This window comes from Azolla caroliniana, unplaced genomic scaffold, assembly GCF_043228905.1.
Source record: "Azolla caroliniana isolate FFs.n. ecotype wild unplaced genomic scaffold, voAzoCaro1.0.p SCAF_9, whole genome shotgun sequence".
In the NCBI taxonomy this organism is placed as follows: domain Eukaryota; kingdom Viridiplantae; phylum Streptophyta; class Polypodiopsida; order Salviniales; family Salviniaceae; genus Azolla; species Azolla caroliniana.
In genome coordinates this window covers 8,351,703-8,373,832 of record NW_028230444.1, presented here as the reverse complement: position 1 = coordinate 8,373,832, position 22,130 = coordinate 8,351,703, and the positions used below count along the sequence as shown (strand labels likewise).

The 22,130-nt window shown below is 39.5% G+C and overlaps 1 protein-coding gene across 1 annotated transcript; it reads right to left on the bottom strand.

Annotated features, from left to right (window-relative positions):
• Positions 1-2,331: 2,331 nt before the first annotated feature.
• Positions 2,332-15,358, bottom strand: PFT1 (phytochrome and flowering time regulatory protein (PFT1)). The gene is made up of 16 exons (XM_087324335.1): positions 15,149-15,358; positions 14,948-14,978; positions 12,749-12,812; positions 12,383-12,513; positions 11,684-11,902; positions 11,542-11,607; positions 6,544-6,775; positions 6,398-6,459; positions 5,778-6,015; positions 5,134-5,651; positions 5,006-5,059; positions 4,876-4,904; positions 4,197-4,265; positions 4,003-4,096; positions 3,670-3,762; positions 2,332-2,945 (listed from the first exon to the last, which is right to left on the bottom strand). Exons 1-16 carry the CDS (start codon positions 15,310-15,312, stop codon positions 2,628-2,630), a joined length of 2,382 nt encoding a protein of 793 aa, XP_087180461.1. The 5' UTR covers positions 15,313-15,358; the 3' UTR covers positions 2,332-2,627.
• Between the last annotated feature and the right edge of the window lie 6,772 nt (positions 15,359-22,130).

Below are 22,130 nucleotides of genomic sequence, written 5' to 3'. Positions count from 1 at the left end.
CACTTCTCAACAAGGAGATTTGCCAAAAGTTTCCTGATATTGGTAGTCTTGGGAGAAAATTGTGTTGATGGTTATCCATGCCAACAATCTCTCCCTATGCAACTCGAAAGACTTGAAGGTAGCACAAGAACTCTATTTCACTAATGTGTCACCCAACCACCATTTATATGCATTAAGCTACAAACCATATGACCATGTGCCTAAGGTATCGGTATCGCCACAATTCAAGTTTTATCCAAGGTTGACAAAATGTGTTTTTCTCGAAGGTCATTGGAAGGAAACTACAACTTGACCAATGGATACAATTGACAAGGATAGAATGGATTATGTGGGCATATGATGTATATTAAAGTTTTCCTTCTCTAGTTATAACAATTTTTCCTAATGGACCTAAAGAAGTATCTATTCCTGCTATTTTAATGTGTTTCTCCACATGTGGTATCCCAACCCTTACCATAAATAATTGAATCTTTTTGTCAAAGAATAAAGGGGAAAACATTGTCGTCTACATAACAAGAAAACAAAGAAGCTCGAATCAATCTTATAAATAATTCATTAGGGAAGCAATTTAATTGCTCGGTTCTTATGTAAAATGAACACTATGATGCACTGCATTTCCCTAGTGATGAATAGTCTTGGTAGCAAAAGTTATGCACATTTTTTATTCCACTCTTTTACTAATAAAGGACATCATTAAGAATGGAATAAGTCTTCTTCATCAAAGACTTGAGCCCATCAATAGTCATTTCCATGAAACATCTAGAGAACATCCTGTCACATTTAGAGAACATCCAATTAGAAATAAGTTACCATGTTTCTTGGTTCTTTCATGCATTAAGTAGAGTAAATAGCTTGACATTAATTAGTATTATGCTGTAGTCTCATCAATTCACCAACATTCCTAAGATAATTGGTCACATTAAAAATATAAAACTCTGAAAGTTAAAATATTGTAGCTCCCATAGAGTTGGATTAGTTGGTCCCATATTTGTAAAACTATTCACTAGTCACTGAGTCACTCAAGGGAATCCATAGGATTTGAGAACCTAATGTGGAAGGTTTTATAACATTTGCAAAGTAGGAAATCAAAAGCCATCCCGTTTGACTCAATTAATTGTGTTTATCATTTGCTAGTTGTGTTCGCTCTCCCAACATCTTCCTCTCAAGCTTAATGTAGTTATTGTAAAGCAAAATACCCTTCACGTAGCATTTAGATTCACTTGAAATCCTAGATCACTACCACCATTATTTTTGACATATCGGAATTCGTCATCCCTAGTTCTTCACATGTATTAATTGGATCTAAAATATTCTCAATAAGGAAAGCCATAATTTGTCTCTTAAACATGAAAGTTGGCCAGGCTTGTAGCAATATGCAAGACATCGCATATGTTTTCCTCATTCTTGGATATTGTCAATGGAGGTTAATATACATAATTTCTTTTCTTTGTTTGTGTGATAGGCTACCAAGGCTTGAATCCTATACCTAAGCACTCTTCCACAAAGGATTTTGTATTTGACCTAAGTGCTTTTAGTCCAAAACTTCATATTTGCCAAGCAAATGTTCTTGTCAAGCATTGCTTTATAGAAGTGAACACATGTATGTTATATCATAGCTAATTTGACATAAGCATTCAAATGAAATAGAATCCTATTCCAAAATAAATAAAGGGAATTACAATGTCCTTTGTATATAAGGTCTTGTTTTCCCATCAAAGATCAATGTCCAGAAGTTGTGTTTAGAAGCAAGTGCAAATAATGAACATGGTTCTCATGTTTTGTCTATTTATACATCAATGGTGATGCTTCTATCATGAATGGTAAACAATAAAAGAGATTTCTTCTACAGATCAATCACTCCTTGGTTTTATAAGCAATCATAAATATGTGAATCACTCCGTGCTTTGTATATAAGTTCTTGTTTTCCAATAAGAGATCAACGTTTTTCAACGTAAATAAAGCACTTCAGAAGTGGTTAGAAGCAACTACAAATACTAAAATCATAAATATGTCAATCACTCTGCATCCATAATTGCAATTCTAATATAATTTATTTTTAAGATATTTGTTTTCCAATCGAGATCAACACCTTTCAATGTAAACCAATGCAAACAATAAAAAGCAGCAGTTACAAATAACAAAAATGGTTCTTTCATGATGTCTTGTTTGGTGCTTATAATCTTCAGGCACAAACTATGAAATGGTTGTGTTCTATGCATCGATCACTCTTTGCTTCTTATAATGAATCATAAATATATCAAATACTATCTATAATGTCCAATTTTGAATGCAAACTCTTGCCATAGCCAAACAGCAGACCCTGCAAAATACTGAAACGAAGGCAACAATAATACTGCATGAAATGTTTACTAGAATCTGAGAAAATATACATATTTATAGTTTAAAAAATGTGGCCTGAAAAAGCTATGAGGATATCCTTCGTTTCTGTTCCAATTACCAATGTAATTGTGGCAAAAAATGGCAAGTCTATCATAACAAGCCTACCTTGACCTTCGAGTTTATATGTATTTAAAATGAAAAGCGATGGCAATTTTTATGTATCATTTTCAAGTTACCTACATTTTGATCTAGTATTACATCATATTTTTGAGAAATTGTTAGATGTATTATTGCAAGAATCCTGTTCCTGAACCTTGGCCTTGGAGTTGATTCGATTGTAATAGCTGTGGCCGCACTTGGTTAGCCAGCTGGCCTTGTGAGGTGAAGGTTTGACCTATTGCAGAACCAACACCCTGAGCTGGAAGTTGTTGCAATTGCTGTTGCTGTTGTTGCTGTTGCTGTTGCTGTTGCTGTTGCTGTTGCTGTTGCTGTTGCTGTTGCTGTTGCTGTTGTTGTTGCTGCTGCTGCTGCTGTTGCTGCTGCTGTTGTGGCTGTGGCTGTGGCTGTGGCTGACTTGATACCTGAGGCTTGAAAACCACCATATCCTAGTACATGAAATGACCATAACTTTTTTAGCACTAGCATTTTGTTATATCCATAACAGCTGGTATTAATATTCAATATCTAGGCACACAAGTTTGCAAACAACCAATTTGACCAGAGCCCTATAAAGGGAGGTTTAAACCTCATTTGTTGTATAGAGATGTAGAGGAGAATCTGTGAGACTAGGATAGTAAACCCAGAAGGGCTGATGCCAGGTGATCTGTGACATGCGGTATTTTAGTTTCCATGCCTTATCCTTGGACTTTTTTAGTGTCTTATTATTAGTATTATCTGATTGAAGATTTTCAACTAGGAACACATTCTACAGCATGCAATGGAAAGAGCGTGGTTGTCATGATTCGGTATTTCTATTATGAAGAAGAGTGTACCTGAGAGCTCTAGCTACAAGTCCCAGCTACATTATTTGGGATGGAACATAATGGGAAACATAATTAACTTGAAAGATCATGATGCTAAATAAGTTATAGCAAACTCTCATCGTTATATATTTTTTACTGAATGCTAATGTCACCTAAAGTGACACATAAAGATGGCATTCAAAATTAAATTGCTATACCACCAGAGGGTATCTCAATACCTTATTTCACATTTTTGTTTGTTTTTGTGCGTGCTAATAAGTACTATTTCATCCCCAGAAAGCCTATTTATCACAACTCGTGTTTGCTTTAAGTCCATGTCACAATGAGTTTAGGAAAGAGAACATACCCCGGGAAATAGCATGCCAAGCATTCGGTCCTGCTTCTTTGCATCAGTACTTGCTAGCAAAAGTGTCTGAGATGGTAATTGTATTACTGCACACTGTCAAAATGATTTTCTTCAATTTATACTGAGTAGGTCTTTCGAGCACTTACTTAGACCCAAAACCCTAAAGACATGGTTTGATCCTAAGCGTAATGTTAGCATGGTCACTTCTTTAGAAAAGCTGTTTTTAAAAGGAACTTAACTCAATACTGCAGAGACCAAGATAAAGATGAATGAATGCATATAAAGACCCTGAAAGTAGATGTTTTACACCCATCAGTTATATAACATATATACCAGCTTGCTCTCTGCCAATTGAACCAAAAACCCTTGTTGTCCTTGTTGTCCCATTGTTCTGAAAATAAGTAGTTCAGCTTTTCCATGATAATTTCTGAACAGCCAGAAGAAATCTTAATCAATCTGGGAAGACTGCTAGATTAAAAGTTAAATTTGCTCTCATTGAATGAAATGGGACTCCATACGAAGCATACTTGCTGTTCATGTGATCCTGGGTAATCAACCTACACACTTGCATTTGTTTCGGCCAATCAGCAGCAAGCCTGTGGATAGAACATAGTCAAGCAAGTAATATCCTTTTATCTGATTCTAAAAATTCAACAAAGGTATGCAACAGAAATGTTTCTTTTCTCAACTTCCGTACAACAAGAAAATAGGTTCAAAAATGGTTCCAAATAAAAAGAAAGTTGCTTAAAATGTTGTACGCACATGGAACATAAAGTGAGTTAACCATATAGAAATAGAATAGGCACCAAAAGTCTTGTATAATTATTCCATCTATAGACAGACAAAATATCCTGACAGTAGAGGGGATCTCTATAGACACAGTTGGGAGGTTTTATATTAGAGGGTCACAAACTTGAATTAGCCACACAGATGCATTACCAAATAAGTAACCTGCTACTAATGAAGAGGTTCTGCTTAATCATCGGTTTCAAATTGAGAGAGTACGTATGTTAATGATATAGAGTACTATCAACAAGCGAATAAAAATGTCTAAGCAATGTATTTCTACTATGATGGTGGCAAAATGCTTGGAGGTCTATGAAAGAACATCATGCATGTCCTCATACACCTGGTTATGGTTAACGATACCAGTGAGCTATTTCATGTGTCAATAAAGTTCACTAAAAAAGCAGTTTGAGATCATACGTTTCAGGTGAAGTATTCTGCCTATAAGCCTGCGCCAAAAAACCAATATCAGAGACCAGCAGCAAATGAAAATATAAAAGCATGATGCAAACAAAATTGTGGCCAATAAAAATTGAGCAGTAAGACTTACTTCCAATTTGCATATGAACACTGGTTTTCCTTGGCGTTGCCCAATTAGCATACCCTAAAAAAGAATCATTATTAGTAATATACTGCAAAGGTAATGAAGATTCAAGTATGAAACTTAAAAAAACTTACATCCCATATTTTTGCATATTTAGGAGCTGCATTTGGTGGCTGTTGCGGAGGTGTAGTTACAGCACTGGGCACTTGAAGAGCATTATTACTGACTGTTGGCATTTGAGGAGTAGGCATAATAGCTTGTGCATTAACTGAGTTGGCACCCATTTGACCAAGACTTGGTAACACATTATGGTTCACAACATGCCCACCTGCTACATTTTGAATATTTGTAGCCGCAATAGCTCCTTGTCCTGCACCCATACCTACAACTTGCATATTTGCAGCACTGCTCCCGATTGATCCCACTGCAGTTGCTGCTGTGTTTGTGTGTCCACCCACATTATTTGCATTGTTGAAGCCAACAGTTCCCACTGATTGTGTCATACCCATTCCAGCACCAATACTTACCTGGCTATTGGGAAGTCCCAGTGCACTTTGTGCAATTCCAAGACTTGGTAATGGTGTTACGGCACTGGATCCTGAGTTAGATGACAGCATCGTTGTCATAGATAGGCCAGAGGGAGTAGTAGCTCCTGGAGTTAAACAAAGAAAGAAACAAATTATGCATATGTTAATGTCTCTAAAATACCATAATTTCTCTAAGGAAGTTTAGAACTTGTATGTTAGCTCCTCAAAGGTAGTCACCAAAAATAAAGTACCAGCTGTTGTGCTTAGGATCGGCCGAGGCTGTGAAGGGTTCATTGAGAGGCTGGTATTTCCACTAACAAGTCCTGGACGAAGTGATGGTGTAGGACCATTTACCATGGGCTTGAAATCCTGTGCTGTAGTTGAATCTGGAACTAAGATGGACTCTTGACTTGACGATACAGACACAGGATTTTGAAGGAGTGGTGACATTCCAGATGCAGCAGATACGGCTGGAATAGATGATGCTTCCTGGTGCACACATAATGCGTGTATGTCAATACCTGTTACTACTTAGGTATCTAAGTCACAATTCATGATGGCAGCTATACATGTTACGATCTAGAATATGTGAGATTAAAACAATTTTACATTGTTGAAATTAACAAGCACATTAAGATACATAAGACGTTTGCAAATTTTTCTATTGAGCCCCAAAGGACCCTTGGGATCCAATCCAACCCAATTTTAAGGGCCAAAGTGGCTCAAATACGTATCAGCAATCATGGACAACAACTCAAAGGATTCCTTAGAAACATGCCTTCTTAAACCATTAGATTCACAAATATGAATCCGGAAACAGTTTCTTTACATGTGGTTACCGTGCAATAATAAAAATGGTGTAAAGGTATACCATCTTAACAGTCACTGCAGGCATAATACCATTAGCTGTACCAGAGCGCCCTGCAATCATCCCTACAATACATAAATCCAGTCATGAGTATTATCCCAAAGTAAATCATGACACTTAATAGTTAATTAGAATAGCTTCAGACAGACCTGAAGCAGCTGATCTTGGCATTATTGGTACAGGTGCAGGTGCTGCAGAAGGCAGGGATGTGATCAAACTAGGCTCTGTCTTGGGTAAAGATAATGGAGAAACAGCCAATAATGAGCCTGCCGTATGGGTTAATGAGAGACGAGCTTCCATAAAATTTTCTGATATAAGAATCATGTGGGAATACTTTGGAACGTCCAATGGTTGGTCTGGTACTCGTGTATTTCGCTTGGCCTGTTCCAGAAACAAAAGAAAACTTGAATTACAGACACAAAAAATTAGGTTAATAAAACCCCAGATGGAGAGGGGTGTGCAAAGATTTAGGCAAGACTTTTGGTTGTTTGGACAGATTCCATGTGGCTGTCAAGAAATGTCAATTTCCTCTAATGGAAAAGATTTAGAATATGTGGGAAGAGATCAGTCTAGATCTAAGCCGTGATCATCCGCTTCATGGATATCGAAAAGAAAAAAGCTTTCCTATCCAACAGAAGGGCACTCAAGGAGGACAAAATATGTTTAGATGACCTCCTCTAGCTCAAGTGGCACATCGCAAAGAATCGCCATATCTACCATTATATGATGATATCATAAGATTTTCTGCTATGGGGGATATAATACTATTAGAAGACTTCCATGCCCGAACTAAAGATGAACAATGTTTGACACCAGCAAAGCTATGTACAGAGAAGTTATGGCAAAAGGAGTTGGTCTAAAGTGACAAGCTCAAGATATGTGTGAAGTAACAGAATATGTAAAACACTTTCTATCCTTTGAAGTGCACATGGATATGTGATATATCATGGTTAGACACAATGCCTCAGATCAGATGCTTTGACCTGTTGGAAGCCAAAAGGTGGTGCAAGCACCCTTGATTACCTGATGGGATCTCCATGTCTTATACCCGTAATAACATAATTCACTATCTCTAGTAGACCTATTCGTTTGGCAGCAGATCATGCATATCTACACTTTGAGGTGAAGGATGCATGCACAAGGGATGAGTATGCTAAACAGGATAGTGGGCTGGCTAAGTACCAATTTATTTGGGAGATAGTTGACGTGTTTAGTTATGGAATACATAATGGCATTCTAGAATTGGATCCTTTCACACCCCTTAACAAAGTTAACACAAGGATTATTGAAGTCACATTGCATAAAGCAGTCACAACGCCTTTCCCCACAGAACAGGCAATGAACCCAAACTGAGTTGAATCATACAAAACAGTTGGTATGATGAGAATGTCTTGATACCAAGAGATCCTTACAACGTGAAGTAACTCGGCAGATTTATACACACAAACAAGCAAGAGCAATCTTCCAATGGCTCGTGAGGAAGAAGAAGAAATCATATTTAGCTAAATTTGAAGATCAAATGTATTGCTTGTTCCTTGGACAAGAAAGTAAAAGAGGCTGGAAAATGTTTAATGAAAGGCAACCTACCACACAACTGACCTCACCTCAGGTGTGGCACGAATATGCAAAGCTACTATATGCTATCCCCAGGCAGCAACAACTCCCCCACCCACATGGCTCACGTCCACGTGAATCCAGCATTTTTACCCCACAAAATGTTAGAAACGCCATTGATTGCTTACAATTTGGGAAGGCCCAAGATCATGAGGGATTGGTAGGTGAGTTCTTTATCTATGCCTGTGATAGCTAGATCCCTTGCTTGCACTCTTTAATAGAGCTATGTGAAGGTTTCCCAACTAGCTGGACAGAACATACCATTGTGCCAATCTTCAAGAGTGGAGACCCCATGATTGGCAAATGCTTGGCTAAACTATATGGCTCGATCCTAGAGTTTTCAGTCTATGAGCACAGAGAAATGGCTGCATTTCATCTGGACAGGCAGGCTTTTGGAAGGGTTCACAACTATGGATCACATATTGACCTTCTGAGCCCTTATCGAGGAGAGAAGAGTCCATAATAAGAGGATTTATTGTTGCTTTGTGGATTTCCATTAAGCCTTTGATGCTGTACCAAGCGCTTGGTTCATGCAAAGGCTAGAAGCCCTTGGACCGAAAGATACACACTGGGGAATCTATGCACTATATTAATACATGTGTGAGGAAAGGTACAGTCTCCCAATGGGTTGTCGGAGACTGTGAACAAAGATGTCCACTATCACTCACTCTCTTTGGCCTCTATATGATGAGGTGTCACATTACATACAGAGATTTCGGGGTTCGGCACGTCTCGCAGGTATAGCCATACAAATGTTACTATATGTTAATATTGTGCTGATCTCCGACATTCCGGAAGGACTACAAAGGCATCTAAATGCCTTGAAAGTATTTTGTACAAACAAAGGTCTGCTAGTAAACAAAGATAAAACTAAAGTGATGGTGTTTAACACCACACAAGCATGGGTAACAAGATCAGAACCAGAGTTCTTTTTGGGAGAGAAAAAGGTGGCATACACATGATCTTACATGTAGCTAAGCGCACCATTCAAAGGGGCTTCATTCTCCTTATCTGAGGCTGCTTGTGCTCGATTCTCTCGTGGATATCAACCCTTGCTGCTTTTGAAACACAATGTGTACATTTCCAATTCCAAAAGCCACGAACTAAATTGTGCCTATTCAAAACACTTATCACACCAATGTTTTCACTTAATAACATTTATTTTGGTTTATTCTTCTCGAAGATGAGAACAACAATTAAGATGTAATGTCTTGATTGGTGTTATGAGCCCTTTTGCCCTCCTAAAAGATGTTAATATATCTTTCACTCTTTTTGCTATGGAGTAGAAACCTGGGGACCGAGTCTCAACAAGGCTAATAATTGGAAAGATTTAGAGAGACCTTTTCTCTCAATGATTGCTCGCATGATAAAGAGCAAAGTATCAGTGCCCCATGATACAATCTGGGCAGAGATAGCAACAGCACCAATAATCATCGAGGCATTACTCTGATTAGTGACTAGTATCCAAATGGTTCGAGGCACATGGCATAAAAATAAATGCACTACCCCCACTCCAATATAGCTTGGATTGTCCCCTTCAAAACATGATCAAAGTGGAAAAGAATAGAGTGATCCAAACTGATATAATCAAGTTGGAAACCAGAAAAACATCAATCAGTCCCACATCTCTTGGTAAGAAGATGTCCACTATGAGAAACGTTTTACACACATCTGAGGATGGATTCATCATTAGGCCCTCTTATATGGACATACATCTATCCTATGTGCGGAGCAGTGTGATAGGGCAGTTGTGCACTTCTATCAGTTAGATATTGAGGTATGCAGATATACGCAAATACCTCTAGAAGAAAAATTTTGCCAATTGTGTCATCAGGGAGTGAAATCTGAACAACAATATGTTTGCCATTGCGCTGTTTTTAATGAAATAAGAGGGAGATATCATTGCCACTTTAAGCAAGGATTCGGGCCACTACGCAAGGTAATGGAATATGACGACCAATGGTGCTTACAACTTTTCTATCATGAACTCAAAAGACACAAGGAAACATTGTTGAAGGACAACTATGCAGCCACACAAACTCATAAACAAAGAGCATTCACCGCTTTCTTTGACCCCATCATGTCTGCCCATGCTTGCAAAGGGGTTACAATAGATCGGGCAATAGCAATTAGATGTGAGCGTAGGTCCTGGCCTCATGGACCATTATCTCATCACACTTGTCATCCATAAATAAAGGCCATTATCTCCCACCATCTCAAGTGCTTCCCTCACTTCGGTGACCTCTCCATTTTGGATAAACCTATACTAGAGATCCTTCGAAAACAAAAAGTGCAATATATCTGACTTGAGAATCTTACATCTATAGATGAAAAAATTCTTTAGTCACGCCTTAATTCTATTTCTATTTACTTTTTACTTAGTTACGTTTATTTTGGTTTGCTCAACTTGGGGACATCCCACTTGAAGCTTACCTTCTTTACTTTAAGTGTTTCTAAGAACTTTATTGTCTACTTGACACTTTGTACATTTCTCAATCCTTATTTTGTGGGTTTTCACTTCACATTAAGGTTTTGCACCAGTATATAATTATTGCTAAAAAATAAGAGAGGTCTGCAAACACATACCGCAAACTACAGATATTCATCATTTAGGTGTGCCGATCAAGAACTCCAGATTCATGCATAATAATGAGTAGGTATAGTGCCAATATAAAACAAACTACATTTCACCACTTCTGAAGACAGACAAACTTCCCACTTTTCCATGATAAAGAATGTGACTTGCAGGGAGTAGGATATGACTGCAGCTACTGAAAGAAAATCTATATTCTGTGATGTCAGAGTGCTCGTAGCCACTTAATAATTGCACTTGCTTTCTTTCGAGTATATGAGTTTTTCTTTCTCAGAATTCTTGTGAGAGTTTTAAGACTTTCACGTAAGCATGTGTATGTGTATGTGTATGTGTATGTGTATGTGTATGTGTATGTGTATGTGTGTGTGTGTGTGTGTGTGTGTGTTTATTATTATATATATGCACAAGATTGAATATAGGTATGTAAATATGTTTTGTATATGTATATTTACGTGTGTGCACTTTGTTCCATGTTATGTGATATAAATTAATATTCTCATCCCTTGAGATAAGAAAGCTGTTGGATACTTATGCAACACTTAAACTGCAAGCTTTGATTGGGTATGTGATATCAATAATAGATTATCAATATAGCGACAGTTTCAGGAGACTAGCTAATCCAGTATATTGCAAAATTGAAAATATCATTCTTGCAACTTCTCAAGTTTTCATTCTTAAAAATATTCTTGTGATTGGAAATGGTGATTCAAGAAACCATTCTTGACCAACAGTAGATTGTGGTCTTTGTAGAGCAATATGCACGTTTAAAATTGTTTCTTTTTCAAAATTAAAAGTTAGATGTTTTAAAATATCCAGAAAAGAAATTCTTCTGTTAGTATATAGTGTAGTCACATACAAGCAAATATGGAAGACATGATATATTTCTCATAGAAAAGAGGTCACTTGAATCAAAGTGTGAAAATGAGCATTTAGTACTCACCCCATTAAATATAGACCTGAGTGAATGAAGCTGCCTTGGAGAGATCACAGATAAAGATACACTACACTGTGAAAGAAAAAGAAAGAAGCATGAGGACAGTTTCTATATTGTAGGTGCCAAACTGTTAGATGTAAAAAACTACCTGGGAAAAAGCTTTGGCCACAGTATCAGCATCAGCAAGCCACCAATGCTCCATAGCAGATGGATCACTGTTTGTGCTAGGCTGTATTAGATTGTGTACAGATGGTCTAGGAATGGCTGTTGGGAGGCGATGTGGGTTTGATGCAGCCACAAGAATACAGTGTTTTTGTCTCTCTATTACTTGAGAAATTGGACTGGTGGCAGGAGTCGGGCAGCACATCTACAAATAGTATTAGAACATAACTGAGCAATGTATATACAGCAGGGTTTACTGTGAGAAAATCTAGGATGATAGTATTAAGGGAAAATAGCAAATTCGCCTTTGTATTATGAGCAATATTGACTATTGAAACAACACTGTACCTTGGTATTTCTGGAAAAACAGTCTCCCTAGTTAAAAAGTGGTCCATTTTCCCAGTAAAAATTATAAGGTTTATAATTAATCTATCCATCAGATTCATTTCTGATCCGATATAGAGAGTAATTATAAACCCTGTAGCTTTTCATAGGTCAATTATTGGGAGAATTCCCAACTCTTTTACCAGGGTCATATAGTGATATATCAAAAAATCCTATGGGCATAGTCAATATTACACCTAATTACAATGGGCAAAATTTGATATTTTTTACTAGTATTACACCACCAACTCAGCCAAATATAATAACAGACTCTTCTATGACAAAATCTACAATAACCTACCAGTAATGCCTCAGCTAATCCTTCTGCAATTGCTGCCTCACCAAACCCTCCACCAGAAAAGTTTATGCTAGAGAGCCACTTGGAAAACAGATCCAGATTTGTTGTCCAGCTGGTTTGATGCAATAAACATGCTATCATGCAACAAGTGCTTATCAGGTTGTGGTTTTTCCAGGTGCTAAAAAAACTCATAAAGATAAACAGCATGTTATTTCAGTTTATTTATTCAAATTACAGAACCCTGTTGTCTCTACCCAAATAGAGATCTTGGGGTTAAATTTTAGCCATGACCCATTATAAGGTAGATGTGTCAGGAAAACAAATCGACATTAATATGATTGCAGAACATGTAGGAAGGTAGAAGCTTACAGTTGTGTGAACCATGGCTGTAGAAAACCACCAGGGCCATCTCTGCCTGTGAACTTGAATTTTTCTGCTGCCAGAAGAAGAGCAAATAACATAATTGTAAAACATAACGAATGGAAACCAAGCACATAATGGATGTTTTCAGACTCCACATAAATTTTATGAACAAAGAAACCAAGAATGCATGGTTTTGGGTGAGTCCGCAGGGCTGATTTTTTATCAATCAGGGTTGCATATTAATGGGGACTTCCATAAAAAGAAACTTTTATCTCTGAACTAGACCAACTTAGATCTGTTCTATATTTCATTCTGTGACCTTGTGTGAAAAACTTTGCTGTCATAGAAACAAGGCCCATTGATGAGGTACAGCTATGACAGTTACAGAGGTGCAAGGTTTGGAACCCAAGAGTTGAAATTGCTTGTAATATGTACATATTTGAAGATGGATGAAACTTTTTGGACTTCAGCTGAACTGAATCATAAATTACTGGCTCCTTACCTTGTGCATTACATTATTTTTTCAGAATTATGGGGCATTCAATCTTGTTTCGAAACTTGAGAGAACACATCATACAGTTTTCCCAAGTTACTTTTTTGTCTTTTCTCAACAAAACTCCAATGTTGTCCGAGTTACTGAAGCCAACTTGACAAGCATGCATCAGAGCCCAATTCAAGGAGCTAACATATATAATTAGCGTCAACCACTTAGCCCAATTCAATGAGCTGACATATTCACGACAAGGGTCAAGATTCTGTGTAAGAAATTGTTGGCTAAGATGTTGTATATGCTACCATCACTAAGTATGATGAAGCTCTATTGAAGAGGGAGTCCATGAAAGCTGACACTACTGCTGGAGAAGGGAATGTCCATAAATGTCTCCCTCATAAAAATCCAGAATGTTTGGTGCATGACACACTTGGATACAGTCTCATATAAACTCAATCAGGGGCACATTGAAGGTTGTGAGAAATTGCCACTGGCATGTGTGTGCTTGACCAATGGTCATTTCTGCCGGAGAAATGAGTGACATTCGAGGGGGCACTACCCATTATTTGTTTGACACAAGCCTTGAATGCATAATAACATTGATAGTCTCATATTAGCCCACTCTGGGGCATTGTAGGTTGTGAACTCATTGCTGAAGGCATGTGTTACTTGAGGTTGTCACATTTTACCTTTTGATGGAATGAATTCATTTTCCTAGCTTTTTCAGTATATTTTTGTTGCCCATTACATCCAAGATCTCACTAGGTTTGTGTCTTTCATTATGGTTGTCATCAATTCAAAACTCATGTAAACACTGTCTCTAAATCAATTTCATTGCGCATCTAGAACCTGGGAAGAAAACCACAGCTAGACCTAATCTATGCACAGCTACTCATCTAACATTGAAAAATGGAACTACCCACTCCCAGATTGGTAAGACACAAGTGAGGCAACCGATGAAAATAAGAATAACCTAGAAGATACTACTGTAGCTTGGGATGATGTGGAGCCTCGGGGAGATAGTTTTTTGAAAGAAGACTGAAAAACTGAACACTCTACATATACACAATATTTTGAATTATTGAGATTGTGTTGTGAGAAAAATACAGAGTTCTGATAGATGATGTTGAACAGCCTCACTTGGGTATGAGGTAGTTATGACCATAGCTGACACCTTCTAAATAGACACATTTCTTATCAGGTAGTTATGCTTGAGAAATTTGCTGCTTTAAAATCACAACTATATATTTCAAGTTTCCACTGTTTGAGAAACAACTTAAAAGTAACACTAATTATACGATCATAGCCATTTATTCATATTCTACATAGGTAAGTTTTCCTTTTCTCTTTTCTCTATTTTTCTTTCTGATATAAAAAGGGTTTATATTAATAGTGTCAAGAGTTCATCAGAAACCCATCCATGGCCTGATTCTGAAGAAAATACCAGGCCTACCAAAACACACATATCTCAATAGTTCTATCTTTATTATTTTGAAGTTAACCACACACATAAAACAAGGAGTGCTTGCATATGCAGCTTTTAGAAGTGATATAGAATTGAATTTTATGATTAAAGAAAAACCCATATTTAGATTTGATAATTCAACTTACACTTCACAAAAAATTTTGAACAGAATCAAGCTTCAAAACTTAAAAATGAATCCTATTTAAGCTTGGGAAATTTAATTAAACTGTAATGAAGAGAAAGAAAATACCTGGCCAATTCCATCAAAACCACAGAAAGATCTGGTAGTAAAATACATCAAGTTTCACAAATTAAAACAAAAAAATGATGGAGATATAAAGCAAAAAGGGAGAAAACAAATGACACATTGGATGAACGAATCATTTTTATACGCATATTCAAATAAAATCATAATAATTGTAACAGACGAAGAAAAAGAAGGAACCATGACCTGATAATCTTGTCTAGGTATTCAGTGCGAAGCAAATTCCATGATTGACCCAGAGCAGAAGTTCCTTCCACAACAAGCATCAATTGGCGCTGGTGAGAAGGAACCATAGCTGATGTAGAAATCTCAGTAACAGAGATACCCGCTTTTTGTGAAAGAACCTCCATGTCCTGATTCTTCTACTTCTACTCCACAAACAAACAATGACATGTGTCTCTCTCTACATTTACACATACATACATACATACATACATACAGCTCGTGTCTATTTGCTACCAAATGGGTTGACGAAGGAATCTGGAGCGAGCCAGATCTTTACCTAAAAAAGCATGTGGGTTTCCAATAGCCAAGCTTAGACACTAGTAGCCCGACTCTCTGATTGTAGTAGCTCGACCTACTTAGGCACAGTAGCCCCACTGACTCAGTGTAGTAAGCTTGACTCAAAACTATAGCCCCACCGACTTAGGACTCAAAACAATAGTCCAACCAACTCAAACCCGTCAAGAACTTCAAAAACATTCGAAGTCTTAAAAATCAAATCTAACATCAAAATCTCTGAGGTTTAGATATGTAAAGAATCGGTGATGATTCTCTGCAGTGGAATAGGCTAGAGATGTGTTGTGTGTGTGTGTGTGTGTGTGTGTGTTTGAGAAGAGGAGAGGAGAGAGACACAAGATAGGAATTAAAGTACTCAAGAAGATGTATATTGCAAAAGGAGATTAATCGACTTATTACAAAGTAGGAGGAGGGTGCTTTATGTCATAAACAAGATGCCACATGGAATTGTGGGGGTTAAACCCATGATGTTTTGGTCTTATTGGGCAATCTTACCAGTTGAGCTACATCTATGTATGTATTATTGTATGGTAGCACCATGATTACAATCAAGGTGAACAACACTAGTTACGAAAGCATAATTCAGTTCTTGTTCTTTTGTCTATTTTCTCTCTCCCCCCTATCTCTTAGTATTGAGCCACATCTACTTGTCCATGATAGAGCTTGGTCCCTCATCTATTCTTTCTCCAACTCCTCCCCATCCCACTACAAGTATGGAGCCCAAGATTAGTTTACCTGACAAGTTTGATGGCACGAGGAAGCACTTCTAAGGGTTCATAATTAGATTTAACTTATTATCCCACTACAACCTCAAATGTATGCGGATGATTTTCGTCAAGTTGGTCATAGGGACCCTTTTGTCAAGAGCTGCACAAACTGGTTTACACCATTGGTTGAAACTTCATCACCACTTCTACAAAATCCTGCCTTTTTGGCAGAGTTTGAGGCAACATTTGGGGATACAGACCGGTGCCGAACTGTCATTACCAAACTCTATTATCAAGGTATGCGCCCGATATCCGTTTATGCCTCCGAATTTAGACAATTAGCATGTGATGTTCAGTGGGATGGCCAAGCGCTCTATGACCATTTTCGTCGGGACCTTCAAAGCGAGATTAAAAATTTAGTACTCAACTTTCCAAAGCCTACGTCCTTGTCGCAAGCCATCACGCAAGTAGTTAGTTGTGACAATCAGTTGTTTGAGCTTTGCCAAGAGGGACGAGCAACTTCAAGTTGGCAACCCTCTTTGAGATCTCCTCCATCATCATTGTACGATGACCCCGTGTTGATGGAACTTGATCGAACTCACACCCCACCACTCACAGAGGCTGAATGGAGGTATCGCTGAACCAACAGACTATGTTTACATTGTGGTGCATCCACCCATCTAATTCGTTTCTACCCAATCAAGAATAATCAACGATAAATATCTACAAACAATACGACAAGACGACCCCAACAACCGGAAAACGACTGTGTCCAACTACAGTAGGACCCACGTGGTTGGACAATCCGCATTTGTGTTGCTCCCATAGTTCGGCTACATCGATTGAATATTTCTCCTTTCCGGTAAGCATCCATTTCAAGTTGATTTCAATTAGGTCCTTAACACTTCTTGATTTTGGGGCAACAACGTGTTTTAGGACGAAAGGTTCATTCATAAACACAAATTATCGGTTGTCCGATTGTCCAAGCCAATCCCAATGGAAGTTATCGATGAACACATGCTTTCTTCTGGAGCAGTCACCGAAGCCATTGTCCCACTTATCTTATAGCTTGGAGACCACCTGGAGGTCTTAACGTTTTATGTTATCACTTCACCGCGACATCCAGTCATCCTTGGTTTGTCTTGGCTAAAGGCACAGAATCCACTTGTCGATTGGCGCAATCACTCAATTACTTTCTCCCAAACTAGCTTAGAGGTGCAAGTAGTATCTCATGTTGCAACAGCAATATGGCACAAATCGGTTTCATGCGCTCACCCACCCATTAAAGCAAGAATCAGCTCGAAGGTAGATGCTCACGTCCAAGTCACAACAAGGAAAATAGTGCATAGTGTCTCTAAGTCGAACAATCCAATGAGGACAACTACCGACTCACTATCGTACAAGTATCAAGACTTTAGGGATGTGTTTGAGAAAAAAAATGTTGATCGCTTGCCTGAGCATCGACCCTACAATTGTCCAATCGATTTGCAAGAAGGTGCCACTCCTCCCTTCGGCCCAATTTATGGATTGTCGGAACCAGAACTCCAGGAACTCCGAATTTATCTCGACAAGAACCTTGAAAAGGTTTTATTCAACCCTCAAAATCACCAGTAGGAGCTCCTATTTTGTTCATGAAAAAGAAAGATGGCTCCTTACGCCTCTACGTCGACTATTGGGGTCTAAACAAGATTACTATTCGCAACCGATACCCAATGCCTCTCATCCCTGAACTATTGGATCGACTCCGAACTGGGAGGATCTTCTTGAAGATTGACCTATGGGCAGTATTTCAACATATGATGAATGACATCTTCTGAGAATATCTAGATCACTTTGTTGTGATCTATCTAGATGATATCTTGGTCTTCTCTTCGAACATCAAGGAGCATACTCGATATGTCAGGTTAGTCCTCACCAAACTTTGCAAGCATGGACTCAATGCTAAAAGTGAAAAATGTGAATTTGATTGTACTTCTGTAGAGTTTCTTGGGTATGTCATCTCAATCACAATGGACACATGGAAAGTCAAGACTATCCAAGAGTGGGCTATCCGAACTCGGGTACGAGATGTGCAATCATTCCTTGGTTTTGCCAATTTTTATCGTCACTTCATCAAAGGATTCTCAGTGATTGCACAACCTCTCATTGCTCTTACCCGCAAGGATGTTACTTTTGAATGGACAACAACTGCACAAAAGGCGTTCGACTTGCTGAAACAAGCCTTTACTATGGCACCAATCCTTTTACATCCTGAACCCATTAAGCCTTTCCAAGTCGAAACAGATGCTTCCGATTTCTCCATTGGGGCGATCCTCTCCTAGCCAGATGAGCTCGGTGTACTTCACCTGGTGGCTTACCACTCCCGCAAATTCATGACCCTAGAAATAAACTACCCCAGATACGACAAGGAGCTTCTCGTTATTATTACTACTTTTGAAGAATGGAGACCCTATTTAGCTAGGTTGCAACACCATATCCAAGTGATTACCAATCACAAAAATCTAATATACTTTGCTACCACACGAACTTTAAATCTTAGACAAGCGTGATGGTCAACCTTCTTGGCAGACTATGTTTTTGAGATAATCTTTCGACCCGACGCTCAACACACGACGATTGATGTCTTACCCGTTGGTTAGAGTTCGAGCTCACTCCGGAGGATGAAGCCTATGTCTAGCAGTCCCAGAGTTTGTTAAAGCCTGACCAACTCTCAACTTCGCGACTATCTTGCTCCGGGATGACTCTTTGCTCAAGCAAATAGCAGAAGCCACTATGACTTACAAGTTCGCCACATATGTCAAGGCAAGTATCACAAACCCCTCCCATGAACCCAAAAGGCCCGATTTAGCTCGTTTTACAATTCAGGATAATCTTTTGTATGTCCTAGAAGGTCCGTGTCGGACTAGGATGCTCCACGAGTGTCACGATGATCCACTTGTTGGTCATTTTGGCATTGCGAAAACCTTGGAGTTGATATCCCGGGGGTACTGGTGGCCACAACCATGGAAATTGGTCAAAGAGTTTGTTAAGTCATCTGACATTTGTGCTCGCTCTAAAGCATCTTATCATCAACAATATGGTCTCCTTCACCCTCTCCCAATCTCCAAACAGCCTTGGGCCTCTCTTTCCATGGATTTCATCACTGAACTTCCCTTTGTTGGTGGCTATGACTCGATATTCATCATGGTCGATCGCTTCACCAAGATGGCTCATTTTGCTCCATGTGCCAAAAGCATTATCGGAGAGAAGACAACCGATTTGTTTTTAAAAAATGCGGTTCGACGACATGGACTCTCGGATGATATCACTTCCGATCGAGGACCACAATTTGTTTCCAATTTCTAGCGGCGCATTCTGCAAACCTTTGGTTGTACTATGAATTTGTCTTCCGCTTATCATCTGCAAACCAATGGACAAACGGAGCGGGTTAACCAAATCTTGGAACAATACTTGCAGTGCTCTCTTAGCTACCAACAAGACAATTGGGCTGACCTCCCATTTGCCGAGTTCGCCTACAACAACTATCTGCACGCATCTACAAGAGTTACTCCATTTTTTGCAAACTATGGTCTCTACCCCCACTTCAACATTTTGCTTCCCTCTAACTCTATCAATCCTTCTGTGGAGGATTGGGCACGTCTCTTGCAGGATGTGTTGAGTAATCGTCGTGGAATTCAAATCACAATAGACAGACAACGCTGAAATACAAATCACACCCGAATAACAGAATAGACAAGAAAAACAATGGTGCACAAAGATTTACGTGGAAACCCTAAAATGGGGAAAACCACGGGTGAACATATTTCGTCACTATACAAAGTGGATATACAACACTAAGAGGAATACAACACTTTGTCGAGTGTATCAGCCGCACAAGGCTCTTTGCGTCTATTGTTACACACACAGCTATGGCGTGGCTCACACACACACACACTCTCTAACACGCTCTCATGCACACTACTTAAAGTTTGCCCTAGTTGTATATATACTTACACAACTTTCCGGCTATTTACATACGTAGCCCTCATGGTGTGCACACTTAGACTATTTACAAGTATAGTCACCCGAGTTGGCTATATACCCAATTCAGGTTTCGGCCTCGGCCGAGTTCCTCATCAACTCGGCTCCTGGTTTCCGACTCTTTGACTATCAGCTTTCCGAACAGTCGGATCATCTTCCCACTAGAGGGACATATTCCCAACAAACTCCCCTTCACTCCTGTGGGAGGAAATCTGTCAGTCCTGTATTTTGTCGACAGACTCTGAGTCTGTCCATAGGTAGGTTCTTCGTCAGCATGTCGGATCCATTGTCGTCAGTATGGATCTTCACAAAAGCAAACTCTCCATCTTCGACCCTCTCCCGCAACCAGTGATACCTTCTCTATATGTGCTTGGTCTAGGAGTGATATGTCGCGTTCTTGGCTAGATGTATGGCACTTTGGCTATCACAATGAAGCAAGAAATCCTTTTGCTTCATGCCTAGTTTGGTGAGAAAATTTCTCATCCAGATAAGCTCTATTCTGGCCTCTACCGCTGCCATATACTCTACCTCTGTAGTCGACAAATGTTGAGCGGCAAGCTCAACTGGAGCCGGATCGGCTGAAAAGCTTGAGCCAGTAAGCGAGACGGATCGGTATGACGGTGAGCAACCGAGCCGGCAAGCAACAGAGCCGATTAGCCAGATCCAATTGGTAACCGGTAGCCTAGTGTTAAGTTTAGACTACTAGGCAATTATAGTCTCGTAGTAAGTGTCAGATGCTCGTGTGAGCATTGAAGTACATGGTACTTCTGTCAGTCCCATGAGGACTTGTATAAATAGCGCTGGTGAGCGCATTTCATGTACAAAGAACATTTTCATATAATTTTGAATTAACGTTCTGCTCTCTTTGTCTGTCTCTCCCGCGTACTCTCTCTCTCTCTCTCTTTGTGTTTCCTGTGTTTCTATTTTAACGCTTCCGCAAACATATACGTTTTCATGGTATCAGAGTGCAAGGGTTGAGAACCTCTATTGCAAACATTCGCCTTGAAAAGCAAACCCTAACAGGTCGCAAGAATAGACACAGAAGCAGGTATGGACAGAGGTATGGCAAGTTCACTTCCCACAGAGAAACTCGACCGGAGTAATTACGCGTCCTGGTCATACAAAATGCATCAGTACCTATTGGGGCATGGGTATTGGATTTTCGTGGAACGAACGAACGAAACAACACCTGATGCGGCACATAAGGATTTCCCAGTGTGGGAAACAATCGGCAAGCAGAGTGATGTACTGCTTCGCGTCCAGTGTCGGAGACCAGCTGCTGAGCCACATCCGAGACGCCAAGACGCTGAAGGAGGCGTGGGGGAACCTGAAGAAGGTTTTCGCCGCGAGCACTACAGCCTGGAAGCTGCAACTCCGATAGGGGTTGAGCAATGTCCGACAGAAGGACATGTCGATGGCGGATTACACGACCCGGATCAAAGAGATCTGTGACTCGCTTGCCTCTATCAACGTTACCGTAGAGGAAGACGAGATGGTACATGTCTGTCTTGGGGGCCTGGCGTCTAAATTCAGAGCGTTCCGAACGGCAGTGTGTACACGGGAGAATACGCCGTCATTTTTTGACTTATAGTCGATGCTCCTTGTAGAGGAGAACCACGCTGGTGTGTCAACTAGCGCACCCACTGACAGCCGGATGTTGTACACGGAGGTGGATCGGCACGCAATGGAGGCGGCCGACAAGTGCAAGAACGACAGCACAGAGATTGTGCCGATAGCAGTTCCGGAAATTCCACAAGCAGGGGGAGTCAAGGCGGTGCCGGAGGCCAGCAAGACAAATCCGCACCAGAATGCTGGTACTGTGGCAAAAAGGGCCACAGAGAAAGCGAGTGTTGGAGAAAGTGCGCCGACTCAGACAAATCCGGATCTGGCAAGGTTGGCAAGGATGCCCGACAAAGCTTGCA

What these genes read in the sequence shown, in the direction of transcription:
- PFT1 (XM_087324335.1), bottom strand. Translation starts at nt 15,312, where the DNA reads ATGGAGGTTCTTTCACAAAAAGCGGGTATCTCTGTTACTGAGATTTCT. An exon ending in TCAGGTCTATATTTAATGGG is followed by an intron (nt 6,776 to 11,541) that starts GTGAGTACTAAA and finishes TTTCTGGAACAG; the next exon opens with GCCAAGCGAAATACACGAGT. An exon ending in GATCCTAAGCACAACAGCTG is followed by an intron (nt 5,652 to 5,777) that starts GTACTTTATTTT and finishes GTTTAACTCCAG; the next exon opens with GAGCTACTACTCCCTCTGGC.